Source organism: Cornus florida, unplaced genomic scaffold (assembly GCF_030987335.1).
Source record: "Cornus florida cultivar Cherokee Brave unplaced genomic scaffold, ASM3098733v1 CherokeeBrave_3.0.0_Hap2_Chr03, whole genome shotgun sequence".
Classification (NCBI taxonomy): Eukaryota; Viridiplantae; Streptophyta; class Magnoliopsida; order Cornales; family Cornaceae; genus Cornus; species Cornus florida.
The window spans coordinates 2126188-2141174 of NW_026775573.1; the positions used below are offsets into that span (position 1 = coordinate 2126188).

General features: G+C 35.7%; 1 protein-coding gene and 1 pseudogene across 1 annotated transcript; both read left to right on the forward strand.

Moving 5' to 3' along the window:
- The first annotated feature begins 1346 nt into the window (after positions 1 to 1346).
- LOC132300932 (gibberellin 20-oxidase-like protein) lies at positions 1347 to 2444 on the forward strand. The gene is made up of 2 exons (XM_059798238.1): positions 1347 to 1741; positions 1841 to 2444. The coding sequence occupies exons 1-2, from the start codon at positions 1347 to 1349 to the stop codon at positions 2442 to 2444; spliced, it is 999 nt and encodes a 332-aa protein (XP_059654221.1).
- A 2876-nt stretch (positions 2445 to 5320) lies between these two features.
- LOC132300933 (beta-amylase 2, chloroplastic-like) lies at positions 5321 to 14454 on the forward strand (annotated as a pseudogene).
- Positions 14455 to 14987: the final 533 nt, after the last annotated feature.

Below are 14987 nucleotides of genomic sequence, written 5' to 3' on the forward strand. Positions count from 1 at the left end.
AAGCACCAGGGAATAATATTTTTTTATGGGTCATAAGTTTTCTATAAGGTCTACGCTGATGAAATTCCAAGCAATTTGGAAAGACATCCTATAGAGGCTTCTTGATTCTGTGTAAATAGATTGTTTAAAAGGGCAACATAAACAATTTTTTTTCCTGAAAGGGGCAACATAAACAAGAATTAATATCACACACACTCATATACACATACAATATAGAACTAAACAAAATTTGGTTTTGTAGACATGCCTATTGGAGAGGACTAAGTGGTAGCCTGCTGATCAAACTGCATGTTCTGCCTTTCCTTAGTAGCTGTTGGTTGCTTGCAACTACACATTGTATTATGAATTTATGACAGAGTCAAAACTTTCATTACTTGTACACTACATTATGAAATTTTTTCCCTTAAGATTGCCAGCACATGTTTTAGTAGTTTAATTGCCACTATCATCATTATATTTTTCTGGCTCGTGCTTATATTAATTGTAATTCTGCTGGTATATTTTGTCATTGATCATCATTAGAGATGGTCCTATATTCACAGACTTGGCTTTGGTGCATGAATTTCTGTACATCACTTGAATTAGAGTTATCTGTGTGCAATTTGAGTTTATAAAAGGTAAAATATACCTTGTAACCATGTCGCGCTCTTTCATAAAATATCAGTTTATAAAGCAAATAAATTATCATCATCATCATCCTTGCCTTAATTCCTTATGCATGAAGGGGCATAAGGCGAGTATCGGTTTGTAAAGCATATAAATTAGGAACTAAAATGATATCAGGTTCATACCATCTCAAGGTCATTTTAGTCTTTTTGACCTGAAACAAGGCGGTTTTTAACTCTGTAGGGTGGTCTAAACTTTCTCCAGAAGAATCCCTATAAAAAATCCAAGCAGAAGAGAAGAAGAAAACCCCCATTTGACCTGGATTCCTCCTTATTACTCGCCTCATGCCACTTCATGCACCTGCAAATTAATAACTTAGAGCTTCCTTGCATTGACTTTCTTTCCATAAATAAGCAAATTAAAATAATCAACTTGTGAATATACATATCTCTATGAAGACTATCTATCATTCAAGTTAATCATGACAAACCTTTTAAAATGTCTGTACATAAAGGCTAGGGTAGTTGTCTCTTCCCTCTCAACATAATTTAAATTTTGTAATAAAACAACACAAATTTTAAATATGTGTGCGTGTATTTTGCAGCATGAATATCATTGATATTTATATAAATATATAAATCTGCAGCAATGGATTCCAGCAAGCGCATACATATGCATATAGATGTATACATTTCTTGTCTTCCAAGGTTTGAATGCATCTATTTAATAGCACAACCAAAATGGACAAACCAAATGATTCTGTTATGCTTAGAAAAATGGTGCATGAATGTGAGACATCCATACAATTCCCTGTAGTAGATATTTCTCAACCAATGAACCCTACTTCTTTATCCTCTCTAGCTGAAGCCTGCAAAGAATGGGGCTTCTTCCACATCATCAATCATGGAATCTCGAGAGATCTTTACGACAAAATTCATTCTCTCTCTCAACACCTCTTCAGCATCAGTTCCGAAACCAAGCTTAAACTCGGTCCTTTCTCCTCGATTAAAACTTACACTCCTCATTTCATTGCCTCTCCTTTTTTCGAGAGCCTTAGAGTGTCTGGACCGGACTTCTTTGCATCCGCTCAGACTTCTGCAGATGTTCTCTTTGAGCAAAACAATTCTGAATTCAGGTAGTCTTCGTACTTAATCACCTTGTGCTCAATATGCTTTTTATTTTGCTTATAATATTCTTTATTTGTGTGTGTGTGTGTGTGTTTTTCTTTTTTCAGTGAATCATTGGAAGAATATGGGAACAAAATGACAGAGCTATCAAAGAGAATTGTGAAGTTTCTATTGATGAGCTTGGGTGATGGTTTTGAGAAGAAATACCATGATTCTCAATTTGAAAGTTGCCATGGTTATTTAAGGATAATTAACTACTCACCTCCAAAGAGTTTGGAAGAAGAAGTTGAGGGTCTCGGGATGCATACCGATATGAGCTGTGTAACAATTGTGTATCCAGATGAAATAGGCGGTCTCCAAGTGAGATCGAATGACGGGAAGTGGATGGACATTGCCCTATGTGAAGGGGGGCTGGTGGTGAATATAGGTGATATGCTGCAAGCTTGGAGCAATGAAAAACTAAGGTCTTCCGAACATCGAGTTGTTTTGAAGCAACTGGTAAACCGTTTTTCTCTAGCTTTCTTTTGGTGCTTTGAGGATGAGAAAGTGATTATGGCACCCGAGGACGTGGTTGGAGAAGGAAAAATGAGACTTTATAAGCCGTTTGCTTGCTCGGATTATTTGAAATTCAGAATGAGCAATGAGAAAGGCAAGTTTGAGAAGGTTAAGTTTACAGTTAAAGATTTCGCTGGGATTGAGCCTCAAATTTAACCTCTGGTAAGTGGTTTTTGTTCTGTTAGGAATGTGATATTTTTAAGTTATTGCTTATTACTCTTTATTCTGTTTCAATGAAAGATGAAAACAGAGATCAGATTGAGCTAGGAATTGGGGTTTGTTGAGCTGGCAAGCTTTGAAATGCATGTTGTTAGTTAATATTAAAATGGTTGTACACTTTGAATTGAATTTTCTAGCTTGTATTTTGGAATTCCTTTTATTATTGTATTGTATGTATTGTACATGTGTGATGTATAATAATGGATATATATTAGGGATGGCCTACTCTAGAATTGCATGTAACAACTTCTTTTATTTATTATTACTATTATTATTATTTTTGGTAAGTTAATTGCATATATTTTCTTATTCTATGTTTGTTACTTTTTTGTTTTTTAGAAATGTTTTTTCTGATCTTTTATCTTCTTAGATGCAAAGCTAATGTATAGACATGAAATATCAGAACAAGTGTTACCTAATTGAGGTGAAATGCTTGAAAATACATTCTAAAGCAACAATGAGACTCCGTCTGGTCCGTCTTGCATTATAATGTGTCATAATGTGTCTCTGTGTATATGAACTTTGGCTGGGTATTTCACCATATGCATGTGCGTAAGAGTGTGTGTGTGTCGTGTGTGTGAATGTAGAAGATAAAAGGTGGTGCTGCTTTCGTAACAATTTGACTAACATCCCTTTGTGGCTTAAAGAATTCAATTACCAAACAAACAGTGGTTAATGTTTGGCAACTTGTTACTATTTTGCTGATTCAATTCAAATAAAATACTCTATCAGTTTGGGGCACATGGTCAACTGTCTGAAAGTTTCTTTAGCCAACTTTTTTTTTTTTCTTTAACCAACTTGCTTAGATTAATATGTGATTATGATTCTGACACAAAGTATTATGAAGTACACTAATTGCACCATCAGTCAAAAAATCAGATGATAATTGATTAATCTGTCGGTGTTCTAAGGGCATGTCGCTATTTTTTTCCCTTTTCTGAAAGTTCAAGCAAACACGCACACAACTACAATATTACCCTTAATAGGGCCCGGACAGTGCGGACACTCAATCTTCCCTTAACGGAAGAGAGATCATACCATCTAGACTTATGCCAATTGGTTCTACCAGCATAACTTTGTATTGTTTACAGGAAATATTCCTCTTTTATTGGTAGCTTGTTTTTATTGAAGAGTTGGAAATTCTGAACAATTGCCTAATGGCTGTCTAACTTGCTTGTAACATAATAACACTATGGTATTTGGACTTAATAGAATTTAGGCTCTGTTTGGTTAACAGAGCCTAATGTGAACATCAGGAGAACCCATGGTTATCAAACCATGAAAAGTCAGGTTTGAACTTGAGAGGTGTTGATACCAGTTCTTGATAAGTTGAGGAAATTATTTCACGTCTGTCGAGAATGCTGAGATTAGAGGATGAGTGGAGCTCCAAGTTAGCACAAGGGATTCTCCATAGAAGAGATTGAGAGAGAGAAATATATTTTGTTTAACAACCTATGGTAGCTCGAGTCCTAGGTGAGCAATCAGCACTGACTAGGTGTACCACCATTAATACCCTGAAGTCACGCCCATTTGAAAAGTCAACAGGAGAACCCATGGTTATCAAACCCCAAAAACAATGAATGTTTCTCTAGAGACATTAATGTATCTTCTACCTTATGGTGTTTGATTTTGGCGCATGTGCATTCTCTTGCATCATCGGTGTTATGAGAAGTAGAGGAGTCATGATGTGTTTGTACTGCAACAAGTTCATGTACAATATCGGCTCAGTCCCGCCAAATTTGGCAATATATTGGTATTTGATAGCAAAGAGCTTGAGAATACTTTTCCATCAGCAGAATGAGCATTGAATAACCAGATGGGTTGATAATTTACTAACGTTCTTCCAGTTAAGCTACGAAACAATGAAATATATGAATGATCACACAGTAGCATGGAAAGAATTACCAAATATGAAGTCTATATTCTACAATGTAGCATGTGCTTCTACTGATGATGTATGTGTGTTCATGTAGAAATTTGATGAATTTGCATATGAGCATCCTAACAAATATTTCGTACTGTCACCACCTCTGAAACTGCCAATTCCACCAACAACCCAGGTCATTTCAAAGCTATATATATTGGTCTTGAGGATATGTATATGTATTTCCCCAAATACTGCATTGCATAATGATTTTTTTTTAATCATTATTTTTCATTTTTTTGGGGGTCTATTGTGTTTAAACAGGCCTAGTTGAATCTTGACAGTTGCCCTTCACTTTCATCTGCAGCTTCTATTCCTAAGCTTAATGGTTGTGTTAATAGTATCACCTGCTCCTTTAAAAAAAAAAAAAAAAAAAAAAAAACTATTAATACCTAACTGTCTAGATGAGAAACTGGACCGAAAATATTATTCAAAAAACAACACTACTAAAAAACAATGCTACACGGTAAACAACTTGCAACTACCAACGGATCGCTGTTGCAGTTTACAGCGCATATATGCCAGAGACCTCGTACGTTGAAGTTACGTTCCTGACTATCCTTTTAATCAACAGCTTGCAACTACCTTATGAACGGATCGCGTATAAGTGAGAGACCAGTAAATAGTTTCGTAAGACGACACGAATCGAAGACGATTGGCCGAATGCACTCCGACCATACTTGACAATAAATAGTGAAAAGAAACAATTTAGTTGAAAATTGTGTGTTACCTTAACGAGTTGGCTTAATGAGTTGACTGACCCCTCCTTTAATAGGAGATCTGGTAGTGGTGTCCTCTTAGAAAATTAATTCCTTAGCTCCCTCGACTTCTGCATGCAGATAAGGGAAAAATAGTTGTCCATATGTCCACTGCTACTTAGACTTATCTGACCCATTAGGTTCGTGTCGCCTTATATATATATATATATATATATATGATAAAATCTTACTATTATACATATGGTATATAATATGTTCTTAGCAGAATCAACTAATATATAATCTGGTCCAATGCCATACGAATTCCTAATTTATGAATTCGTACCCAAATTAAAATTTAAAAAAAAAAAAAAAAAAAAAAAAAAATTCGTACCAAACAAACTAATGAACATCCTAAGAGTTTATAAAGAACCTTGTTTAACTCTATTAATTGAAATTTCAATAAAGACCGATCAAGTTTTGCATTGTCAATTCTAAACGCCTTGAGAAAGTACAAATGGTGATTTCGAACGCTCAACCCTTTCGGACTGTGAGAACTTCCAATGCTCTATTTTCTTCTACTATGGCTTCGTGGTTGTCACAGACAGAACCATCGCCGGTCTTCTTAGATTCTTCACGACTCTCTTCCGGTCACGGGAGGTCAGTGGCCTACCGTTCGTGTTGCTTCCGGGGCGTATTGGTAAATACTGGAGGTCGGACTCGTACTTCGGCGATCTTGAGAGGCAGAGAAGACAGAAGCGAGGATCAGCCTCTTCTTGATGATTCAATGAAGAAGGGTCGATACGAACTGGTAAACTGCAATTATATTTACTTCAATTAATTTGTTTCCAACTTTTGTTTCTTGGCAGTTGTAAATCATCCCGTGGTTTTCTTGCTCCAACTTGTCTAATTGTTTGTGGTAAAGCTGTTTCTTGAATTGTTTGTGTTAGGTAATTAAAACAAGTAGGGTTATGTACTAATGTAACTATGAGGTTGTGTTGCATTTTTATTTTGCATAGCAGTTGACAAGAAGTAGAGTTGTGTACTTGTGTTAACGCCCTAAAAGTAGAGTTGTGTACTTTCCTTTTTTTTCTTCTCTCTCCTCTGTTTTATCCCAACATTATGCTTTCCTTTCTTTTTTTCTACTATCTATCCAAATATTAATATAAATTATAGCTATTATTTCCTTTCCTTTCTCTCGTAATCCTTTCCTTTCCTTTCTCTCCCGTGTATCCAAACAAAGCCTAAAAGTGCATTGTTCTTAAGCACTTGCATGTGAATGGTGGTGATTAAATTTCAGAAGAATACAAAAAATCGAGAAGTTTAGGTAAGAAATTTTGTAAAGAAAGGGCAAATTTATATAGTGTGTGGTGATTACTTTTGTGCAACTTAGATCAATGGATGATGATGAAGTGATATGTAGAATTTCTTTTAACAAATTAATAAACTGATGACTGCGACTTGCCCAGAAAGGAAGAAATAGAAGAAAAGATGAAAAATGGAAAATGACATTTAAAGATCATGTTAGATTTTTATAATAAAAATAATAATTCTATATAAAGAAAAGATAGAGCAATTATTGAACGGGGTCCACTGGAGGAAATTGCATTGAATAAACTTGCAACATTAGCAATTGTTTGTATTTTTTAGGATCCGAGTTGTGAAATTTAGAAGCTTTAAGGTAATATTTGAGGTCTGAATTTGCACTGAAGCATAACCATGAAGGTTAGGATATTGTTTAACATATATATATTTTTTGGTGCGTACATCTTTGTTAATGAGGAGTTCCCCTTGTTCTCATCTTCAATCTATCAAGTTAAACTGCAAGGTTATTTACAATAAAACTTGAGAAGATTTTGAGGAGGAACATGTTAGTTCCATTTATTTGTTATAGAGATGGACTAACATTGATGGCCCATGCTATTTATGACTGGGATTAGCGGAGTTTATTTGGTTGCATTTGAAGCAAATGCATTCATGAGAAACTTGAGTAGTGAGAAGATTTTAAAATATATATATATATATATATATATATATATATATATATATATATATTGATGTAAGATATATGAGATGGTTTGCTCATGTGAAAAGGAGACTGTGGTTGTTTAATTAAGATGTGGACAGGCCACAGGGGCACTGTCTGGGCAAGGAGAAGTTTGAAGGATGTCAAGAATTTGGTTAAAATCAATCAAAGTAGACAACCTGTTCGTTATCCTAACTTCAGCTCAACTCAACAAGCCTTACCCACTATAATTTTGGGTCAACAATATGGATCTGTCCTCTCGTGTTTGTTTCATATCAAGTCATCTCATTGGTCAATTCAACGCAACCATGTGTTTTCTCATGGATTAAACCCAGACTCATATGGGCTTCCTTTTATCAACATGGATCAAAGCACTCTATAGACAAGTGCATTACCTGGTATACTCATATGGGGGAAATGCCCCCTGTTCCCAAGAAAGGACATCGAGCGAAGAGGTGGGGGCGGCTATCGACGTCCAAACTAAATGCCCTGTCCAAGCCAAAGAACTTGCTCCGAAGAATCTGCATTTTTGAACCACAAAACACTCGGTCCAATCATACAAAAAAACAAGATATAACGTGGTTTGGCCAAAACTGGCCTACATCCACTGATGAGAAGAGATTCCACTATGATTTCTTAAAGATATTACAACACGAGAGTATCAACACCGTGTACATGTCTATTCACCATGTACCACTCCACGAGTTGGTCCCTCACTATCAGTTCCACCAGTGTTTTTCCTACTCTACCAACCCATAAACTACTCCTACCCATCAACTCTCCATGGGACTACATCTCTATCAATCTCATAAGTCTCAACCCATAACCTAAGTACCTATTATAGAGTTTTAAACTAAACTCCTTGTTGGACAAGGATTAAATTCCTTGGAGCTCAAGACTTGTCTAACAAGAAATTACCTTAAACGATACAACTATAATATAGAAACCTAATTAAAATAGGAATTTGAGACACAAATCCCATTAGGAACATTTAGTTGGAAGCAAAGCAAATGCATCAAGGGTAACTCGGGAAATTAATTTATGTAATTTTGAGAGGAAATGCTGCATGTACCAAGACATTGCTTTTGAATTATAGTTTTCTTGGATACCTATTGACGGATCTTCACATTCACAAAAATGGCTTGAAATTGAACTAATTTTCACCAGGACCAAATTATTTTGTCCTTAAATAATTTGCTGGATCTATACTGATGATTGTGAATCACATCTACAGCTTGTTAAGATGATCTCAGTTTACTTAACTTCTGAACCTCTTTTTGCTCTTTTTTATAGGTTGTGGACCTGCCTCCAAACTTTCAGGAGCGAGATTTTTCTGACACACCTTATGTTCCTGTATATGTGATGCTATCAGTGAGTTCTATGATTTTATTGTCGTCGATGTATATGTATAATTCCTATTTAACTTTAGGGATTCTCTTTTATTTTCAATGCTTCTTTGTTGTATTTCTCCGTGTTAGTCTTTTTCTTAGTGGGGATGTAGATCACTCTTGGATTTTCTTTGTGCTTACTTGTGCTAATCCACAGATATTGTTCATGTCTCAGTTGCTATCTTCTGGTTTTGAATGTTGTCATGTCTTACATATATTTTTGATGGGAACAGCAGGATGTCATCAGTATGGAATGTGAGTTGGTTGATCCAGATGATTTGATAAACCAGCTGAGGATCTTGAAGTCAGTTAATGTCGATGGTGTTATGGTAGATTGTTGGTGGGGTATAGTGGAGGGACATGCTCCACAACAATATAACTGGAGTGGCTACAGGAGGCTCTTTCAGATTGTGCGTGACCTTAAGCTTAAGTTACAGGTGAGTAGAATGAAACATTGTTATATTTTTTTCTTTTTCCCCTTTATAAGAAAGACACACTCGTACATTTTCCTTTATAGGGACTTGAACCCTCAACCTTCCACTTGGAGAGTAGAGGAGATACCATTAGAGCCAAGCTCTTGGTAGATAATGAGACATATGTTGCTAAGCAAGTTATAACATTTGAAATTATAAACAGTTTTGCTCTCACACAAGAATCATAGTTGATATTTATCTCTACTGATTAGAAAACACTCTTTGACCGATCTGTTTCGAAGTGAAGATTTCAAATTGCATGTGGATTTAGTATTGGTATCATATAGTGGAGTTGGAAAAGATATGTAATGGGAGGATAAAGAAGTGGGGTCCTTATTCTTCAATTATAGACATTGGTTACAAGTTTTCTTGTGAATTCAATTCTGTACTTGCTCAAGATATGCATTGCCTTCTCCCCGGTAGACGAATGGACCCCTTGGACCTCTGACCAATGAGGTGATCCAGGACTGTGCCTGAGGCTACTGGCTCGAGGGCTCTATCAATAGCGCACTGCTAAGAAATGGCTATGGAGATTTGGGGCAGGGTGGAAAGGTTGTGGCATGTAGAAGTCCAATTATTAGTGGAACAACATTTATAGCCTGATAGCATGTCTTCATTAGGATATAGTTCTTTTTGCTAATTTTTCTGAAACTCCAATCTTGATTGATTGCCAATTATTTCTTCTTCTTTCTGAAAAATGGCACAGGTTGTTATGTCATTTCATGAATGTGGAGGCAACGTTGGTGATGATGCTTTTATTCCACTGCCTCAATGGGTGAGAGAAATTGGTCAAACTAATCCGGACATATATTTCACAGACAGAGAAAGAAGGCATAATACTGAATGCCTCACTTGGGGAATTGACGAAGAACGGGTTTTAAGAGGTCGAACTGCTGTTGAGGTATTTCATTCTGAAATGATTGTTAAGCTGTAGCTATTCTTCATGTCTCCGAAGAGGCTACAGAGTTCGGAAAATTTGTAGCCTTGTCCTGTTTTATGTTACCTTCTTTCTTTGGAACATACATTAGTTAACCATTTTACAGCTCCACATGCTCTCTGCTGATTACTTCTTTGCAGTAACCACATATTTTTTGGGCGAGTCATTCACCATATTTTGCTAGTAATAAGCAATGCCTACTGAACCAGAACTACACCTTCCACTTTAAGTTTTTGAAACTCAGGTTTGAAAGTATTTTGATTAGAAAATTTGAATTTTATTTCGTCATCTTCTCATTCTTGAAGTGGTCATTCAGAAAGTTGTTTATTCTTTGATGCACAAATTAACTAATAAATTATTTATCTTTTGATGTATTATTTACTTCTTTTGTTATGATGTAGGTTTACTTTGACTACATGAGAAATTTCCGGGTTGAATTTGATGAGTTCTTTGAGGATGGAGTCATATCTGAGATTGAAATTGGATTGGGTCCTTCTGGGGAGCTACGTTTCCCTTCTTATCCTGCAAAACATGGTTGGAAATATCCTGGTATTGGTGAATTCCAGGTACAGTCTGAATAAATAGTGGCAAATATCTTTCACTAGAAGGACTTGACGTGGGGCCGTTTTCACGTTTTGGGAAGCGATTTGATCTTTTAACAGTTTTTTGATAGTTGAATCTGTCCCATTAGCATTGAGCACCTTTGTTGTGTCATTTCCATCTATACTTTGTGATTCTTTAATGCATTTACACCACTCTTTTTTTCACTTACAGTGTTACGATCAGTACTTGTTGAAAAGTCTGAAGAAGGCAGCAGAAGGTAGCGGAGAATCCCTTTTGGGTAGAGGACCAAATAATGCTGGTTCTTACAATTCCAGACCACATGAAACCAGCTTCTTTTGCGACGGAGGTGATTATGGTAGCTACTATGGCATGTTCTTCCTTAAATGGTACACCCAAGTTCTTCTTGATCATGGTGACCGGGTACTTACTCTGGCAAATTTGGCTTTTGAAGGCACTTGCATTGCTGCAAAGGTGAGTCATGTTTTATATGAGAAAGGTGACACAGTGAAAGTTTCAATCAAATTGTTGTTTTGTAATCCTTTTTGATTGATGAGCAGCTACCTGGTATTCATTGGTGGTACAAAACAGCTAGTCACGCTCCAGAATTGACTGCTGGGTTTTACAACTGATGCAATTGCAATGGTTATGCTCCAATTGTTGCAATGTTAAAGAAGCACGGGGCTGCTCTAAATTTCACATGTGTTGAGCTGCGCACATTCGACCAACGTAAGGACTTTCCAGAGGTACTGAGCGACCCTAAGGGATTAGTTTGGCAGGTAAGCAACTACGAATTAAGTTATGATAACCTAGATGCATAAATTTGCCTTGGTCAAAAGGGTATTCTTTTTAGAAAATGAATTATATATTTGGTGCAACAAGATGTAAAAAATGGTTGCACTGAAAATAGGTTCGATTCAAAAATCCTGTTCCAGTTTATGTCCAAATTTTGTTGGCTAGGTCACGATTGATCAGTATTTCTAACCGAAGCTAATTATGCCTTCCTATTTTTATTAATGTTCTATTTACTTTTTACAACAAACAATTCTATTGAATTGTACTAGATTAGGATCACATAATCGAATGTGTTGAATAAGGACTATGGATATGCTATTACTCATCCCTGCTGTGACTCATAATTGTTTTATATTTGCTTTACTTTTCAGGTATTGTATGATGCATGGGATGCTAGCATACCATTTGCAAGTGAGAATGTTCTTCCTTGCTATGATAGAGAAGACTATAATAAGATATTGGAAAATGCCAAGCCCCTGAATGATCCAGTTGGGTGGCATTTATCTGCTTTTACCTACCGCAGGCTGAGCCCAGATCTCACGGACAGACACAACTTCATGGAGTTTGAACGATTCATCAAGAGAATGCATGGTAAAATTAATCTTTCTTTTATTTTCCCTTACATTTCTCCCAAACTTTGCTGATATATATGGATTTTCTTTGGTGCCTGTTGTTTATGATTTTTTAATTGACGACAATACTAATTTGATAACATGCCTCCCATCTTTCCTGTTGTACTGCTCCAAATAAAAGTTTGGGCAGATGGCCTCCGCGTCTTTCCTCTTCGGCCAAGCCCATAAAGAAGAAGGCAACATGCTCACAATTCCTAGAGTGCGTGTGGTTGCCTTGCAGAAGCTGACAGAGCACTTGTAGGACTTGAGTCCATAATATCTTTCACCATTTATCTTTGTGCTCCTTGTTGCGTAATTCCACCATCTTTTGCATTTGTCATGGCAAGAATGCATTAAGGGCTGGCCTTTAGCCAAGTTTTCATCTTTCATAATTGGATTTACATTCTTCGGAGATTATTGTCAGTTCTGTTTGTTTTTAATGGTTCACCAACTCAACTCGGAAAAGCCTTTGTCGCCAATTTTTGTGGGTTAAATGAATTTTTCTTTGCCATCGGCTGTCTCTAGCTCCATATCTGTTGTGAGTTTGCCCTCATCTAGAGAGGATTTTTTTAGGCCTGTCATTTGCATTTGTAGTAGTTCCCTTTTAACACAGAATCATATGTTCTTGTATTGGTGCAATCAATATTTCTGATCCTTGAGATTGTACTGCCGCCCCTTGACGATTTTAACTTGTCCCCGTTTGCATCTCTCCAACTTTACACAGGTGTGATCTATTCTATTAAATGGAAGCGGACATTATTTCTGCCTTGAGCGTGTTTAGAATTTTCACCTGTCAAATTTGATGGTTCAATGCCCAGATGAAAAGAGATTGATGAACATCATAGAATCTTTAGTCAAACCAACAGACTTGAGTTGTTTCTTCCATAAATATTTTGAGTATGATTTTCTGACCAAGAGAAATACAACCCCCTCCTCGGAATAAACTGGTGTTTTGTCTCGGTCAGCTGCACCCAGAGTGATCCTTCCCTTCTTCCTGGTGATATGCATTCATATTTTCTCTTATTTAATAAATTTAAGTAATAATTAGTTGTACAGTTACCATATGACATTTCTTCATTGCATAAAATATGGGTTTATGATTATGAGCCTTTTGGTTTATAATAGTAGTTTTATGTGTACATTAAGGTAATATAAAGTGCATTATGTGGAGTAAATTCGAATAATAATTAGCTCTGCTCTTACCATAAGACATTTATTCATTTCATATTTTACAAGTAAAATATTGCTTTGTGATTTTGAGCCTTTTGGTTTGTTATAGTTGTAAGTTCACATTAAGGGTAATAAAAAGTGCATTATGCGGGGTATACTGTCTTTTATAACTATAATATTGTAGTACTGATGTTGATCGATATTGGATTCTAGCTCTGAAAATTTGGCAAGGGCTTTTATCTTATTGCTGTTGAATCTTGGGTTTCCTGTTTGAGTGGGAAGTTGGTACAGTTTTATAATGTTTGTCAAACGTTTGGTTTTTCCTTATTCTGATTGACTTTTGCCTGATATATCCATTCAGGGGAAGCTTTGCCAGATATAGTGTTTTTTTTTTATAATTTATTTATGAAATTTAAATTACAAAAAAAAAAAAAAATTGGCTATGATAGGACAAGTCTTCAACTATCTAGTTTATCAATTAGTTGTCCTCTCTGTCTATTTAAGGAAGCCATGTAATCTGATTTCCATTAATAAAATAGCCCTGTTTTATTTTTATGTATATTCTCTTATTCGATTTAAAAAAAAAAAAAAAACAAGTGAAATGGGGCTGCCAACAGTGGCATCTGAACCAGGACTGAAGTCAGTCTAAGGTAATTGTTTCTAGTTTCTAGTTTCAAAGGTGAAAGTGATCATCAGTTTTGGAATATTAAAATGAAAACACTATTTGTTTGTTTATCTTGTCAGCGTGACATAAATTTATGCATGCAGGTGTGTAAGGCAAGCTTGAAATTTCAAATTTGGCGTAACAAAGCCAAGGGCTCCCACCATTAATAAGAATGAAAGAAAGGATGCAGATGGAGAATTCGAAGCAACGAGTAGCTATTGTCGTTGATAAAAATTGTGAATGGCGTGAAGCCTACTTACTTCAGTAATGTAACAGTTTAAATTAAGGGAAAGTATATTTGAATTTAATTAAAATTTGTAGATTTGTTGAAATACAAATAAATTAGTTATTGTAAGGTAAGCCTTCAACTATCTCTATATTATCAATTACTAATAATTCTCCTACCTACATTCAGTGCACTAGTTTCACAAGAAATGGAAATAAAATTTTGTTAAATTGGTCACAATTGTTGAGCTTCTCTTTTCAAAATGTTGGAGACATATTTAATTTGAAGTTGTAGAAAACGGTGGATGAAGGGGTTGGAATCTGGATAAGACGCTTTCTGAAGAGCTCTTTGCCGCCATGAAACACCATTAAAGAAAATGTTCCATAGGTGTTTGGAAGTTTCTTCCTGTAGTTGCTTTTTATTTTATTTTATTTTATTTATTGAATTTGAGATGTGCACTGCAATATCTAGGCCAAAAGGAATATCAAACACACACACACACATATATATATATATATATATATTTCAAAGGTTCAAAAAGGCTGAAAGTCAAGATGACAATACAGAGGCATAAAGCCAGTTAAGAAAGGTATACAAATCTTGAAGCAAAGCAAATAAATAAAAAACAGGCTCCTGATAAATCGAAAAGTCTGGCTATCAGTACGGCAACCGCTCTAAATCTACAACCATAAGATTTTTCGACACATAAAAACCCACATAAGATCCAAACAAATAGAAAATGATCAAATCTAAACGAAAAAAATCCAAAATCGACCTAGTAGGAGAAAAACAAAAGATAAGGTATTAGCTAGTTTTGGCGCCGTGTTGGTGTGTCCTCTGTAATGTGTTCTTTTTTCTTTTTCCTTGTGTTTTTTTTTTTGAAAGGTATTAATGTGGTCTTCTGTGTGATGATGGTGTCGGTAGCATATCGTAATGCAACCCAACAGATATTTCAAAAAAGTAGTTATTGATGCGCGTGATGTGATGTTGGAAAATTAATAATAATA

Coding starts and splice junctions, on each gene's coding strand:
- LOC132300932 (XM_059798238.1), top strand. CDS start 1,347: ATGGACAAACCAAATGATTCTGTTATGCTTAGAAAAATGGTGCATGAA. Junction 1,742..1,840: donor CAAAACAATTCTGAATTCAG/GTAGTCTTCGTA, acceptor TTCTTTTTTCAG/TGAATCATTGGAAGAATATG.